This window comes from Rhinoraja longicauda, chromosome 36 (genome assembly GCF_053455715.1).
Source record: "Rhinoraja longicauda isolate Sanriku21f chromosome 36, sRhiLon1.1, whole genome shotgun sequence".
Taxonomy (NCBI): domain Eukaryota; kingdom Metazoa; phylum Chordata; class Chondrichthyes; order Rajiformes; family Arhynchobatidae; genus Rhinoraja; species Rhinoraja longicauda.
Window position 1 is genome coordinate 18,519,922 of NC_135988.1, and position 15,390 is coordinate 18,535,311.

Below are 15,390 nucleotides of genomic sequence, written 5' to 3' on the forward strand. Positions count from 1 at the left end.
GCGTGGGTTTTCTCCGAGATCTTCGGTTTCGTCCCACACTCCAAAGACGCGCAGGTTTGTAGGTTAATTGGCTGGGTGTAAGTGTAAATTGTTCCCAGTGTGTGGCGGGTAGTGTTAGTGTGTGGGGATCGCTGGTCGGCGTGGAACGTGTGTAACGCACCGACCGCCGATCCCCACACACTAACATTACCCATCACACACTAGGGACACTTACTGAAGGGCCTGTTTCCACGCTGTATCTCTAAACTAAACTAAACTAAACTAAGGAAGGATATCACTCAGCTGAAGAAGGTTTGGGGGGAAGATTTTGCGAGGATGTTGCCAGGACTCGAGGGTATGAGCTGCAGGGAGAGGTTGGGCAGGCTGGGACTCTGTTCCTTGGAGTGCAGGAGGGTGAGGGGTAACCTTACAGAGGTGTATAAGATCATGAGGGGAATACATAGGGTGAATGCACAGTCTGTTACCCCGACAACGGTTTAAGGTGAGAAGACAAGGGTTTATTAGGAACATGAGGAGCAACCTTTTGACTCAGTGGGTGGAGTGTAGATGTTGCCAACTTCCTCACTCCCAAATAGGGGACAAGGTGACGTCACCGCCCCGCGCCCCATATGACCTCTCCCCGCCAGGGCGGCCGCCATTGTTGGAGCGGGAGCACGTGGCCGCTGGCTAGGTGAGGTCACGTGGGGCGCGGGGCGGTGACGTCACCCTTTGTCCCGTATTTGGGAGTGAGGAAGTTGGCAACCCTACTAATATGGGATAAGGGCGGTCCCTTACGGGACAAAGTAATTTATCCCCAAAATACGGGACGTCCCGGCTAATACGGGACAGTTGGCAACCCTGCGTGCATGGAACAAGCTGCCGGAGATGGGACTGAGGCAGGAATTATAATGGCATTTTAACAATATTTGAACTGGTGCATGAATAGGAAAGGTTTAGAGGGATTGGGGACAAATGCGGGTATACTTGACTAGCTTAGACAGGGCATCTTAGTTTCGAGATACAGCGTGGAAACAGGCCCATTTGTCCCACCGAGTCCGCGCCGACCAGCCATCTCCCCGTACACTAATGCGATCCCACGCACGAGGGACGATTTACAATCTCACCAATAGTCAATAGTCAATTTATTTGTCACATACACATAAATGAGCAGTGAAATGAAAGATTACCCGCAGTTCAACAATAAGACCAATAAGAATAAGCAATAAAAATGCAATAACACATACAATCATAAACTAACACCAAACAAAAGAAACATCCATCACAGTGAGTCTCCTCCAGTCACCTCCTCACTGTGATGGAAGGCCACAATGTCTTTTCTCTTCCCCTGCCGTCTTCTCCCGCGGTCAGGCTGTTGGAGTTGCCACGTCGGGGCAGTCGGGGCTCCCGACATTGAAGCCCCCGCCGGACAGTGAAAGGCCCAATTAACCTACAAAACCCGCACGTCCTTGAGATGAGGGAGGAAACCGGAGCACCCGGAGAAAACCCACCGGGAGACCTGTGTACAAACTCCACACGGACGGGAGGGAGCGAGCGGGGGGTCTCTGGCGGGGTGATGCAGCAGCTCTACCCGCTGCACCAACGCGTCTGACTCTATCTCCCACTGATGCCTCTTTCCCCTCTCAGACATCAGCACACTACAGGGCCACCTGACGAATATCAGCACTGCCAACAGCTCGCTGGCACAGACGCAGGCACAGCTGGCAGCTGAGCTCAGCATCGTGAAGGGCAACCTCAACTCCACACTGACCGACCCAAGATGTATCGGGTGCAACCCTGCCATAGTAGCAACCAACGACCTGCAGGCCAACCCCATCTACAGCCTGGTACGTAAGGGGTTGCCAACTGTCCCGTATCAGCCGGGACGTCCCGTACTTGGTAATAAATTAGTTTGTCCCGTATTAGTAGGGTTGCCAACTTCCTCACTCCCAAATAAGGGACAGAGGGTGACGTCACCGCCCCGCGCCCCACGTGACCTCACCCAGCCAGCGGCCACGTGCTCCCGCTCCACCAATGGCTTCCGCCATTGGTGGAGCGGGAGCACGTGGCCACTGCAGTTGTACAGGGCCCTAGTGAGACCGCATCTGGAGTACTGTGTGCAGTTTTAGTCTCCAAATTTGAGGAAGGATATTCTGGCTATTGAGGGCGTGCAGCGTAGGTTTACTAGGTTAATTCCCGGAATGGCGGGACTGTCATATGTTGAAAGACTGGAGCGACTAGGCTTGTATACACTGGAATTTAGAAGGATGAGAGGGGATCTTATCGAAACGTATAAGATTACTAAGGGGTTGGACACGTTGGAGGCAAGAAACATGTTCCGAATGTTGGGGGAGTCCAGAACCAGGGGCCACAGTTTAAGAATAAGGGGTCGGCCAGTTAGAACTGAGGTGAGGAAAAACTTTTTCAGTCAGAGAGTTGTGAATCTGTGGAATTCTCTGCCTCAGAAGGCAGTGGAGGCCAATTCTCTGAATGCATTCAAGAGAGAGCTAGATAGAGCTCTTAAGGATAGCGGTCAGGGGGTATGGGGAGAAGGTAGGAACGGGGTACTGATTGAGAATGATCAGCCATGATCACATTGAATGGCGGTGCTAGCTCGAAGGGCCGAATGGCCTCCTCCTGCACCTATTGTCTATTGTCACCTTGACCCCTGCTTGGGGGTGAGGAAGTTGGCAACCCTACTGGCAGGTAACATAGGGACCGTGACTCTGTACCTCAAGGGTTAACCATCTCACGCCTGCACTTGCTTTGACTGAGTATTCCCTGTTCTGTGAAGATCAATTCGCTCCAACTACACTGCCAGAGGAGGTCGGGGCAGCCTTTCCACACAGAGGGTGGTGGGGATAGAAACATAGAAAACAGGTGCAGGAGGAGGCCATTCAGCCCTTCGAGCCAGCACCGCCATTCAATGTGATCATGGCTGATCATTCTCAATCAGTAACCCGTGCCTGCCTTCTCCCCATGTCCCTTGATTCCACTAGCCCCTCGAGCTCTATCTAACTCTCTCTTAAATCCATCCAGTGATTTGGCCTCCACTGCCCTCTGTGGCAGAGAATCCCACAAATTCACAACTCTCTGGATGAAAAAGTTCCTTCTCACCTCAGTTTTAAATGGCCTCCCCTTTATTCTAAGACTGTGTGGCCCCTGGATATGGAACGAGCTGCCGGAGGAGGCAGTTGAGGCAAGAGATAAAAGACATTTGGACGGGTACATGGATAGGACAGGTTCACAGAAACATAGGTGCAGGAGTAGGCCATTGTGAAGTTTCTTGACCCCTGAGGGTGTGGCTGCTTATCAGTAAATGCTGGAATCTCCTTCTCAGGATGAGCTAGGAGTGGTTATTGTGAACTTGGGCACATAGAAACATAGAAAACAGGTGCAGGAGGAGGCCATTCGGCCCTTCGAGCCAGCGCTGCCATTCAGTATGATCATGGCTGATCATCCCTTTCCTGCTTTCTCCCCATATATCCCTTGATTCCGTTAGCCCTAAGAGCTAACTCTAACTCTCTCTTGAATACATCAGAGGGATATGGGCCAAATGCGGGCAGGTGGGGCTAGCACAGATGAAGCATCTTGGTCGGCAGGGACAGGTTGGGCCGAAGGGTCTGTTTCCGTGCTGTGTGACACTGGACTAGATGACTCTCACCTGCACTTCACCATTCAGTCTGTTTATCTAAGCTGTTCCCTGACTGGTGACAAACACTCACCACATGTGGAGCTGCCTGATTTATTTATAGGAAAGAACTGCAGGTGCTGGATTAAATCGAAGGTTGCACAAAATGCTGGAGTAACTCAGCGGGTCAGGCAGCATCTCGGGAGCGAAGGAATGGGTGACGTTTCGGGTCAAGACCCTTCTTCAGACTTCTTCGAAGTGTGGGAGGAAAGCGAAGATCTCGGAGAAAACCCACGCAGGTCACGGGGAGAACGTACAAACTCCGTACAGACAGCATAGTGTTAGTGACCGTACAGACAGCATAGTGTTAGTGTGCGGGGATCGCTGGTCGGCGCGGACTCGGTGGGCCGAAGGGCTTGTTTCCGCACTGTATGTCTAAACTGAACTACACTTCTGACTAGCCTCCAGCAATAACCTGTCTGCCATCTCTTTAGCCCCCAGAGGTCCAAGTCGTGTTCAGCAAAGCCATGAGTTTCTCCACAGCATCACTGACCGACTCTCTGCAACAGGTAACCAGTATTTCACAGCCACTAGTTCCCTGTGTTGTCCAACAGTCCAGGCCTTTGCCAGAATAATAATCCATGCCTTGTCTACCCCCAGGCTAATCGAACCTTCAACGAACTTCCTGCCAGGGTCAACAGACAAACCGTGCAGAACTTCACAGGTGATTGGGCCGGGCTGGGAGAGCCTTTAATCAAAGAATGAAACAAAGTGCAAGAGTAAAGAAAGACACAGAGTGCTGGAGTAACTCAGTGGGTCAGGCAGCATCTGTGGAGAACATGGATAGGTGACGTTTCACAGAGTGCTGGAGTAACTCAGCGGGTCAGGCAGCATCTGTGGAGAACATGGATAGGTGACGTTTCACAGAGTGCTGGAGTAACTCAGCGGGTCAGGCAGCATCTGTGGAGAACATGGATAGGTGACGTTTCAGGTTGGGTCCCTTCCTCAGACTAATTGTCGTGGGGGAGGGGACCGGGGGAGAAAGTTTGAAGAGAGGAGAGGCAGGTCAAAGCCTGGGGAGTGATAGGTGGATAGAGGTGAGGGGGAGGGAGTTGATGGACACATGGCTGGACAAAGTCCAGCGATGAAAGGAGGAAAGGTGTGAGATAGGGATGGAAGAGGTGTGAATAGTGAAGCCAGAGGATGGAAGAGGTGTGAATAGTGAAGCCAGAGGAGGGAAGAGGTGTGAATAGTGAAGCCAGAGGATGGAAGAGGTGTGAATAGTGAAGCCAGAGGAGGGAAGAGAGGTGGGAGGGGAAGGGGGGGAGGGGGGAAGATTTATTGTTGGTTTGTGTGAATTGTTGCGTGCTTTGATGGCACCGTGCTTTGTCTGACTGTCTTGTTTGCTTCTGTAAACCTGTTCCTTGTGGTTTCTGCAGTTGCCAAGACAGTTATAAATCGCATTGAAATAAGCCTGTCCTCCAACGTTGTGAAGGTCCAATTTCCAGATTCCCTTCAGAACGTGGTCACCTTGGTCAACTCCTCCCAGATAGAGCAATCCTCTGCCCAGTTGAAGCAGTACGATTACTACAGGTGGGTAAACAGAATCGTTGCTCCCTTACAGCATAGGGAGGCATTACTCCACCACCTCCCCTCCCCCTTCAGTAATGTGTTTGACTTTCGACACAAAACGAGAGTTTGGACAAGCTTGGATTGTTTTCTCTGCATCGCGGGTGGTTAGGGTTGCCAACTTCCTCGCTTCCAAATACGGGACAAAGGGTGACGTCACCGGCCCGCGCCCCACGTGACCTCACCCCGCCCGGCCCGGGCGGCCGCCATTGGTGGAGCGGGAGCACGTGGCCGCTGGCTGGGTGAGGTCACGTGGGGCGCAGGGCGGTGACGTCACCCTTTGTCCCATATTTGGGAGTGAGGAAGTTGGCAACCCTATTAATACGGGACAAGGGCAGTCCCGTACGGGACAGACTAATGTAGCCCAAAATACGGGATGTCCCGGCTAACACGGGACAGTTGGCGACCCTGGTCTGTAGGAGTTTGTACGTTCTCCCCGTGACCTGCGTGGGTTTTCTCTGAGATCTTCGGTTTCCTCCCACACTCCAAAGACGTGCAGGTTTGTAGGTTAATTGGCTGGGGTTGTGTGCCTGGTATAAGTGTAATGTAAGAAGATAACTGCAGATGCTGGTACAAATCGAAGGTTTTTACTCTCAAAATGCTGGAGTAACCCAGCAGGTCAGGCAGCATCTCAGGAGAGAAGGAATGGGTGACGTTTCGGGTCGAGACCCTTCTTCAGAAGGTATAAGTGTAAATTGTCGGTAGTGTGTGTCGGCCGGCCTGTGCTAGTGGGCAGGGATCGCTGGTCGGCACGGTCTGTTTACGCGCTGTGTCTCTAAACTCAAACGGAACTAAATGCAAAGTCTTTCTTTGGTTGCAGGTGGGTGGTCAGCATCGTCCTCTGCTGCATCATTCTCCTGATCATCGCATGCAATGCACTGGGGCTGGGCCTGGGGACTGCGGGAATCGCAACCAGGGAGGACGTTCACAGGGGCAATGCATGCTCAGAGTCCGGAGCAAACTTCCTGATGGCGTAAGTTTGTGTGATCACCAACAACAGTCAGCGGTCAACGGCAAAGGCTGGCCTGTGCCTGCACTCAGTTAGTTACATTTAGTTCATTGTCACGTGTACCGAGGTACAGTGAATAGCCTTGTGTTGCGCGCTAACCAGCCAGCGGAAAGACAATACATGATAAGAGACACAGTGGACAGATACATGATAAGAGACCAATGTTTAGTGCAAGGTAAAGCCAGCAAAGCCCGATCAAGGATAGTACGAGGGTCTCCAACAAGGGCCATTGACGTGACCTCCATCACCTTCTGCTCTCCCACCTCCAGTTTAAACTCCATTTGGAATATTTTGGAGGACCAAGAACCAAGAATCCTTGTGGGATTGTAGGTTAATTGCCCGGTGTACTTGCACCTAGTGTGTGGGGGAAAGTGGACAAGCAAGTGCCATAACATGGAACTAATGGGAACAGGTGATTGATGGCTGGCATGGATTTGGTGGGCTGAAGGGCCTCTTTCCCCATTGTATGACTCTATGAAGTTAAACCCAGCCCCTCTCATGCACCGAGCGTGTATCCATCGATAGAGTGGATGTGGAGAGGATATTTCCACTAGTAGGAGAGTCTAGGACCAGAGGGCACAGCCTCAGCATTAAAGGGCGTTCCTTAGATGAGGAGGAATTTCTTTAGTCAGAGGGCGGTGAATCTGTGGGATTCTTTGCCACAGACGGCTGTGGAGGCCACAAGTCAATGGATATATTTAAGGCAGAGATAGATAGATTCTTGATTAGTGCGGGTGTCAGGGGTTATGGAGAGAAGGCAGGAGAATGGGGTTAGGAGGGAGAGATGGGCAGAGTGGACTTGATGGGCCGGATATCCTAATTCTGCTCCTCTCACGTCTGACCTTCTGCTTGTGCAGCGGTGCAGTGATTAACGTTGTTGTCCTCCAACAGGGGCGTTGGCTTCAGTTTTATCTTCACCCCGCTGCTCGTTCTCCTGGTGTTTGTCACCTTCTTCGTTGGAGGAAATGTCCGCACATTGGGCTGCAAACCGTGGGAGACCGGCGAGATCTACCAGGTAGGTGAGGAGGTCTGAACTGGTCCCAGAGCATGATGGCCAACGTGGACCGCTGTAGGGCCAACATGGGCGTGGTCTGAGCCACTCCCAGTGCATGATGGCCAACGTAGACCGCTGTAGGGCCAACGTGGACGTGGTCTGAACCACTCCCAGTGCATGATGGCCAACGTAGACCGCTGTAGGGCCAACATGGACGTGGTCTGAACCACTGCCAGTGCATGATGGCCAACGTAGACGTGGTCTGAGCCACTCCCAGTGCATGATGGCCAACGTAGACGTGGTCTGAGCCGCTCCCAGTGTCTAATGGCCAACGTAGACGTGGTCTGAGCCACTCCCAGTGTCTAATGGCCAACGTAGACGTGGTCTGAGCCACTCCCAGTGCATGATGGCCAACGTAGACCGCTGTAGGGCCAAGACATCGCCCAGCTGTGAGTCACCGAGCCACCAGCCCCACTGCGGCTCCAGCAGTGACCCAACTGTGTGTCAAGGGTTCAGCATTATTATTGTCACGTGTACCCGAGGTACAGTGAAAAGCCTTTGTTTGTATGCTGACCAATCAGCTCAGAAAATACCATCAATGAAGTGGGCCGACTGGGAATAGCTTAGATTGGACATCTTGGCCAGCATGGACACGTTGGGCTGAAGGGCCTGTTCCCCCACAGTTTGAATCAATGACTCTAAATTCTCGTCCCGGAACACTGAATGTTCCCTTTGTGAGCTTCCACCAGCCTCCTTTTTGTTCTGTAACTGAAGACTCCTCACTCTCGAGCTTATCTTGCAACCGTGTTAGACAATAGAAAATAGGTGCAGGAGGAGGCCATTCGGCCCTTCGAGCCAGCACCGCCATTCAATGTGATCATGGTATGACCATTCTCATTCCTTGATAATTATGAAGGTAGACACAAAATGCTGGAGTAACTCAGCAGGTCAGGCAATATCTCCAGAGAGAAGGAATGGGTGACGTTTCGGGTCGAGACCCTTCTTCTGACTGAGAGTCGGGGGAGAGAGGGAACACAAGACTTGACATTACTGTGTAAGAAGGAACTGCAGATGCTGGTTTAAACCGAAGATAGACACAAAACATTGGAGTAACTCAGTGGGACAGACAGGCAGCATCTCTGCAGAGAAGGAATCAGTCTGAAGAATGGTCTCGACCCGAAACGTCACCCATTCCTTCTCTCTAGAGATGCTGCCTGTCTGTCTCGCTGAGTTACTCCAACACTCTGTGAAACGTCAGCCATTCCTTCCCTCCAAAGATGCTGCCTGTCCCACTGAGTTACTCCAATATTTTGTGTTAATATTCATACTGCTGGTTTGTTAGCTCCCCGTTGGGTTACACAGAATGGAGGCAGACTACGGGCGCTGTCTGTACGGAGTTTGTACGTTCTCCCCGTGACCTGCGTGGGTTTTTCTCTGAGATCTTCGGTTTCCTCCCACACTCCAAAGACGTGCAGGTTTGTAGGTTAATTGGCTTGGTGTAAATGTAAATTGTCCCTAGTGTGTGGTGGATAGTGTTAGTGTGTGGGGATCGCTGGGCGGCGCCGATTCGGGCCTGTTTCTGTGCTGTATCTCTGAAAACTAAAAATAAAGGCAGCCAGCAGTCGAACGAGTGTCTGGGGTAGTCCCAGTGAGACAGGTGTGAACGTGTTGTGATTATTTGTAGGCGATCGATGAGCTCACAGAACAGATCAGCGAGTACGACCTGTCCCAGTTCTTCAACGCATCAGTCAGCTTCTCCTCGCTCCACAGGTGAGTCATGTCCTACCTCTGCAAAATGACAGTGTTGGTCAAGGAAGGCTGGTGTGTAAGGTTGCCAACTGTCCCGTGTTAGCCGGGACATCCCGTGTTTTGGGTTAAATTAGTTTGTCCCGTACAGGACCGCCCTTGTCCCCGTATTAGTAGGGTTGCCAACTTCCTCACTCCCAAATACGGGACAAAGGGTGACGTCACCGCCCCGCGCCCCACGTGACCTCACCCCGCCCGGGCGGCTGCCATTGGTGGAGCGGGAGCACGTGGCCGCTGGCTGGGTGAGGTCACGTGGGGCGCGGGGCGGTGACGTCACCCTTTGTCCCGTATTTGGGAGTGAGGAAGTTGGCAACCCTACTAAGGGCGGTCCCGTACGAGACGAACTAATTTAGCCAAAATACGGGATGTCCCGGCTAATACGGGACAGTTGGCGACCCTAGATATGGGCCAAATGCTGGCGTAGTTGAATTGGGACCTCCATAGATGGGGCATCTTGGTCAGCATGGACAATCTTGGCTGAGGGCACTAATGCTCCACGATTCCATAATCGTCAGCGATTGTTGTTTGTTCTTTGGCCAGGCATTGTGAAGAGGGCAGATCTCTGCTGCTCCTGTTGCCAAGCAGGCAGATCGCTGACCTGGAGCGGTATCTGAACATAGACACCGTGAGTATCTACTACTTACCAACGTCTTGGCTTTCACTCTCTGCATGTTCCAACTTTGGGCAAGGTTGAGCTGGTCTTACTGTCCCGCCCACATCAGTCTGAAGAAGGGTCTCGACCTGAAACGTCACCCATTCCTTCTCTCCCGAGATGCTGCCTGACCCGCTGAGTTACTCCAGCACTCTGTGAAACGTCACCTATCCATGTTCTCCACAGATGCTGCCTGACCCGCTAAGTTACTCCAGCACTTGGTATCTGTCAGGAACTAGTGAACAATGTAAATGGTGGGGGGTGGGGGTGGGGGGTGGGGGTGGGGGGTGGGGGTGAGGGTTGGGGGGTGGGGGTGGGGGGTGGGGGTGGGGGTGGGGGGTGGGGGTGGGGGTGGGGGTGGGGGGCTGGGGGTGGGGGGTGGGGGTGGGGGTGCGGGGGTTGCTCGTGTTTTACTTCCCCTTATAGTGGGGCTAGTATCGACAGTAATGCCTGTTTCTCTATCCCAGTATTCCGGAGACATTATTCAGAACATCGACCGGCTGAACGTGGATGTGAGCGATATTGTTTTACTGAGCAGCACCTCCAGGAGAGACCTGTTGGCCTTTGCTAGCAATGGCATTGCGGCTGTCAACTACACCAGCCTCACCGTCTCGGTACGTCCACACACTGCCATTCGCTGCCACCCACAGCATTCCCATTAAGGTACTTTCACGGAATATACGCAGCATTGGAGGATTCAGATCAACGAATGAAGAAAGCACGACAACACAAACCTCTCCCTGTAGCTCAAGTCCGCGGGTCCTGGCAACATCCTCGTCAATCTTCTCCGCTGCCTTGTGTAGGAAGGAACTGCAGATGCTGGTTTGAACCGAAGACAGACACAAAGTGCTGGAGTAACTCAGCGGGACAGGCAGCATCTCTGGAGAGGAGGAACGGGTGATGTTTTGGGTCAAGACCCTTCCTCAGACTGAAAGTCACAAGAAAGGGTCCCAAGAGACATAGACGGTGATGTAGAGAGATAAAGAGAAATGAGTGAAATAAATGCAAAAAAGTAACGATGATAAAGGAAACAGGTCATTGTCAGGGCTGCCCGACCCCCTGAGTTACTCCAGCACTCTGTGAAACGTCACCTATCCGTGTTCTCCACAGATGCTGCCCGACCCCCTGAGTTACTCCAGCACTCTGTGAAACGTCACCTATCCATGTTCTCCACAGATGCTGCCTGATCCACTGAGTTACTCCAGCACTCTGTGAAACGTCACCTATCCATGTTCTCCACAGATGCTGCCTGATCCACTGAGTTACTCCAGCACTCTGTGAAACGTCACCTATCCATGTTCTCCACAGATGCTGCCTGATCCACTGAGTTACTCCAGCACTCTGTGAAACGTCACCTATCCGTGTTCTCCACAGATGCTGCCTGACCCGCTGAGTTACTCCAGCACTCTGTGTCTGTCTTCTAAATTATCACCCATAATTTTGTGGTTGAGTAGAGTCTTTGATATGTTTGTATGTAATTTAGAGTGGAATTGAAGTATTCGAATGGTTCCTGACATGTCTCAACATTCCCATTTTTCTGCTCCCCTGTTTTTATGCACATTAGCACCGTCGATAATAGCACTGCTTGAAACCTCTATCAATTTATCCCATTTCTTGTTGTGTATTTATTATTTTTATCTTTAACTATGATTATTTTACATCATTTGTATGTTTATGCTTATGTTTATTTATTGACTTATTTTCCTTGCATAACTTAAGTTGTATCCCCTCTGAATGGTATTGTGGGCTGGGTGGGGATATCAATCAGTTCAAATGTGTTCACGCATTCAATTGTCAAAGGTGTATTAACAAAAATTCAGAGATAACTTTGTTCAAACCAAAACTGTGACAAAAGGCCCCCACTCAGGAGTTGGTGCTTCTCCAACCACATCTACTGTACCCGCTGCTCCAGATGTTAACTTCTCTACATCGGCGAGACCAAACGCAGGCTCGGCCATCGTTTCGCTCAACACCTTCGCTCAGTCCGCCTTAACCAACCTGATCTCCCGGTGGCTGAGCACTTCAACTCCCCCTCCCATTCCCAGTCTGACCTTTCTGTCATGGGCCTCCTCCAGTGCCTTAGTGAGGCCCACCGGAAATTGGAGGAACAGCACCTCATATTTTGCCTGGGCAGCTTGCAGCCCAGTGGTATGAACATCGACTTCTCCAACTTTAGATAGTTCCTCTGTCCCTCTCTTCCCCTCCTCCTTCCCAGATCTCCCTCTATCTTCCTGTCTCCACCTATATCCTTCCTTTGTCCCGCCCCCCCCCCGACATCAGTCCGAAGAAGGGTCTCGACCTGAAACGTCGCCCATTCCTTCTCTCCTGAGATGCTGCCTGACCCGCTGAGTTACTCCAGCATTATGTGATACCTTCGTTGGTCAGCAGGATGGGCCAGCGGGTCTCGTTGTAGCTCTGTGTGTGATCTTACTTGAATATATTTTGTTTGAAGACAATTTTTGACTATCCTGTTTCTGTTGTAAGCCTCATTTTTGGTCTTTCGCTGGTCTTTTACAGGATAATAATCTGACAAAAAATCTCTTGGATCTGGCTTCCAACTTGGACCAGTTAGGACAAACCCAGGTAAGTGTTGGACCCTGCAGTAGTTCGTGCAATGACAGGCCCAGGGACTTGAATCAATGAATCAATGAATCAATGAATGAAAACTTTAAAGACACTGTGAAATTCTTTGCTCGCCTACCTTGTCAAGGTATGCAATAGTCGGCCATGAAGGGCACTTACAAAGTTACAAATCCCCCTCCCCGATTCACAGACCACCGGACCGCTGTGGGTGGGGAGGGACGGGGGACGATGACAAAGGGGGAGCCTGGGTGCTTTGTAACGTTTTCGTGTGTGGCCGCTGTTTGTATACCTTGTGCACGCAGGCAAAGAAGCTCACTGTGCTCATAGGAAATAGAAAATAGGTGCAGGAGGAGGAGGCCATTTGGCCCTTCGAGCCAGCACCGCCACAACAAGGTATTCCATTCCACCGAGGAAGCTGGCTCATGTACTGAGACCGTCTGAAGCTGGCTCATGTACTGAGATTTACTAGCAGCAACCAATACCAATCGCAGTGATCCATCAGTGATAATCCTGACCCAATATATTGATCAGTCTCTGCAGAGGATAAACATGAAATCAAACTCCTCGTATGTTGCAAAACAAACGTGGCTGATAAAGTATGATGATGATTATGATTAAAACAGCGGGTCGGGCAACATCTGACGAGGAGAAATGGTCAACGTTTCAGGCTGAAACGTCACCCATTCCTTCCCTCCAGAGATGCTGCCCGACCCGCTGAGTTACTCCAGCACTCTGTGAAACGTCACCCATTCCTTCTCTCGAGAGATGCTGCCTGACCCGCTGAGTTACTCCAGCACTCTGTGAAACGTCACCCATTCCTTCTCTCCAGAGATGCTGCCTGACCCGCTGAGTTACTCCAGCACTCTGTGAAACGTCACCTATCCATGTTCTCCACAGATGCTGCCTGACCCACTGAGTTACTCCAGCACTCTGTGAAACGTCACCTATCCATGTTCTCCACAGATGCTGCCTGACCCACTGAGTTACTCCAGCACTCTGTGTCCATTGTCAGATGATTAGTGAATGCTGGGTGGCCTGTGAGTGAACTAGAATCAGTGAAATTAAGATGGAGAGGAATTTTTGGACTTTGGCCTCATGTTGGTGACACTTGGCGGAACTTTACTGAGGTTGAAAAGCTGAGCTTCCGGCAGAGCCCAGAGGATAGCAAGGTGCAGAATATGAAATTCTCAAGGGATTGGACAAGCTAAATGCAGGAAAAATTTTCCCAATGTTGGGGGAGTCCAGGACCAGGGGCCACAGATTAAGAATAAGGGGTAGGCCATTTAGGACTGAGATGAGGAAAAACTTTTTCACCCAGAGAGAGTTGTGAATCTGTGGAATTCTCTGCCTCAGAAGGCAGTTGAGGCCAATTCACTGGATGTTTTCAAGAGAGAGTTGGATGGAGCTCTTGGGGCTAACGGAATCAAGGAATATTGGGGAGAAAGGTCTAGACTCGAAATGTCACCCATTCCTTCTCTCCAGAGATGCTGCCTGTCCCGCTGAGTTACTCCAGCTTTTTGTGCCTGCCTTCGACAAGGGGGGAGAAGGCAGGAACGGGGTACTGATCGTGGATGATCAGCCGTAATCATATTGAGTGGCGGTGCTGGCTCGAAAGGCCGAACAGCCTCCTACTGCACCTATTTTCCATGCTTCCAATAACGCTCCATCCGAGATCTTGCCCAGCAAGGGTTGCCAACTTCCTCACTCCCAAATACGGGACGAGGTTACGTCACCCTTTGAGGTCACGTGGGGCGGTGACGTCACCCTTTGTCCCATATTTGGGAGTGAGGAAGTTGGCAACCCTACCAATACCCCTACCAATATGGGACAAGGGAGGTCCCGTACGGGACAAACCAATTTGGCTCCAAAATACGGGATGTCCCGGGTAACACGGGACAGTTGGCAACCCTAGGCCCAGCACTAAACTACATTCTTTTTATTTCTCCCGACAGACCGATCCGACAATCGGGGCTAACTTGTCCCGACAAGCAACAAGACTGCAGGAGATCGCGATGACACTTGCGGTACCTCTGCAGCTGGACCTGGTGGGTCTGCACTGGACGTTCTCCGTGTGGGTCTGGTGGGTCTGCACTGGACGTTCTCCGTGTGGACCTGGTGGGTCTGCACTGGACGTTCTCCGTGTGGACCTGGTGGGTCTGCACTGGACGTTCTCCATGTGGACCTGGCGGGTCTGCACTGGACGTTCTCCGTGTGGGTCTGGTGGGTCTGCACTGGACGTTCTCCGTGTGGACCTGGTGGGTCTGCACTGGACGTTCTCCGTGTGGGTCTGGTGGGTCTGCACTGGACGTTCTCCGTGTGGCGGGGGAGCCTGAGCCTCTCACTCTGGCCATTGCCCCACAGCTTTGTGCCGTCAATGGGGAATCCCGCTCCTGCCTTGCCCCTTCTCCGAGTCTCGCTGTGATCCAATCTAAGTCATAGAAACATAGAAACAGAGAAAATAGGTGCAGGAGTAGGCCATTCGGCCCTTCGAGCCTGTACGCACCGCCATTCAATATGATCATGGCTGATCATCCAGCTCAGTATCCCGTACCTGCCTTCTCTCCATACCCCCTGATCCCTTTAGCCACAAGGGCCACATCTAACTCCCTCTTAAATATAGCCAATGAACTGGCCTCAACTACCTTCTGTGGCAGAGAATTCCACAGACTCACCACTCTCTGTGTGAAGAAATGCTTTCTCATCTCGGTCCTAAAAGACTTCCCCCTTATCCTTAAGCTGTGACCCCTGGTTCTGGACTCCCCCAACATCGGGAACAACCTTCCCGCATCTAACCTCTCCAACCCCTTAAGAATTTTGTACGTTTCTATAAGATCCCCCCTCAGTCTTCTAAATTCCAGTGAGTACAAGCCCAGTCTATCCAGTCTTTCTTCATATGAAAGTCCTGCCATCCCAGGGATCAATCTGGTGAACCTTCTCTGTACTCCCTCTATGGCAAGAAGTCATCAGGTCATACGTGATAGCACAGCACAGCCTCAGAATTAAAGGACGTTTCTTTGGGAAGGAGATGAGGAGGAATTTCTTCCGTCAGAGAGCGGTGAATCTGGGGAATTTCTTCATCCACAGAAGGCTTTGGAGGCCACAAGTCAGTG

General features: G+C 51.5%; 1 protein-coding gene across 1 annotated transcript in view; it reads left to right on the top strand.

Moving 5' to 3' along the window:
• LOC144610395 (prominin-2-like) overlaps window positions 1–15,390 on the top strand; it is a 37,490-nt gene that overhangs the window by 20,972 nt on the left and 1,128 nt on the right. Inside the window, exons 9-19 of the mRNA XM_078429030.1 lie at window positions 1,624–1,823; window positions 4,102–4,176; window positions 4,268–4,331; window positions 5,047–5,200; window positions 6,057–6,209; window positions 7,137–7,260; window positions 8,924–9,009; window positions 9,586–9,670; window positions 10,165–10,311; window positions 12,215–12,280; window positions 14,233–14,360. Coding sequence (XP_078285156.1) covers window positions 1,624–1,823; window positions 4,102–4,176; window positions 4,268–4,331; window positions 5,047–5,200; window positions 6,057–6,209; window positions 7,137–7,260; window positions 8,924–9,009; window positions 9,586–9,670; window positions 10,165–10,311; window positions 12,215–12,280; window positions 14,233–14,360 — 1,282 coding nt within the window. The remainder of the gene's footprint in view (window positions 1–1,623; window positions 1,824–4,101; window positions 4,177–4,267; window positions 4,332–5,046; window positions 5,201–6,056; window positions 6,210–7,136; window positions 7,261–8,923; window positions 9,010–9,585; window positions 9,671–10,164; window positions 10,312–12,214; window positions 12,281–14,232; window positions 14,361–15,390) is intronic.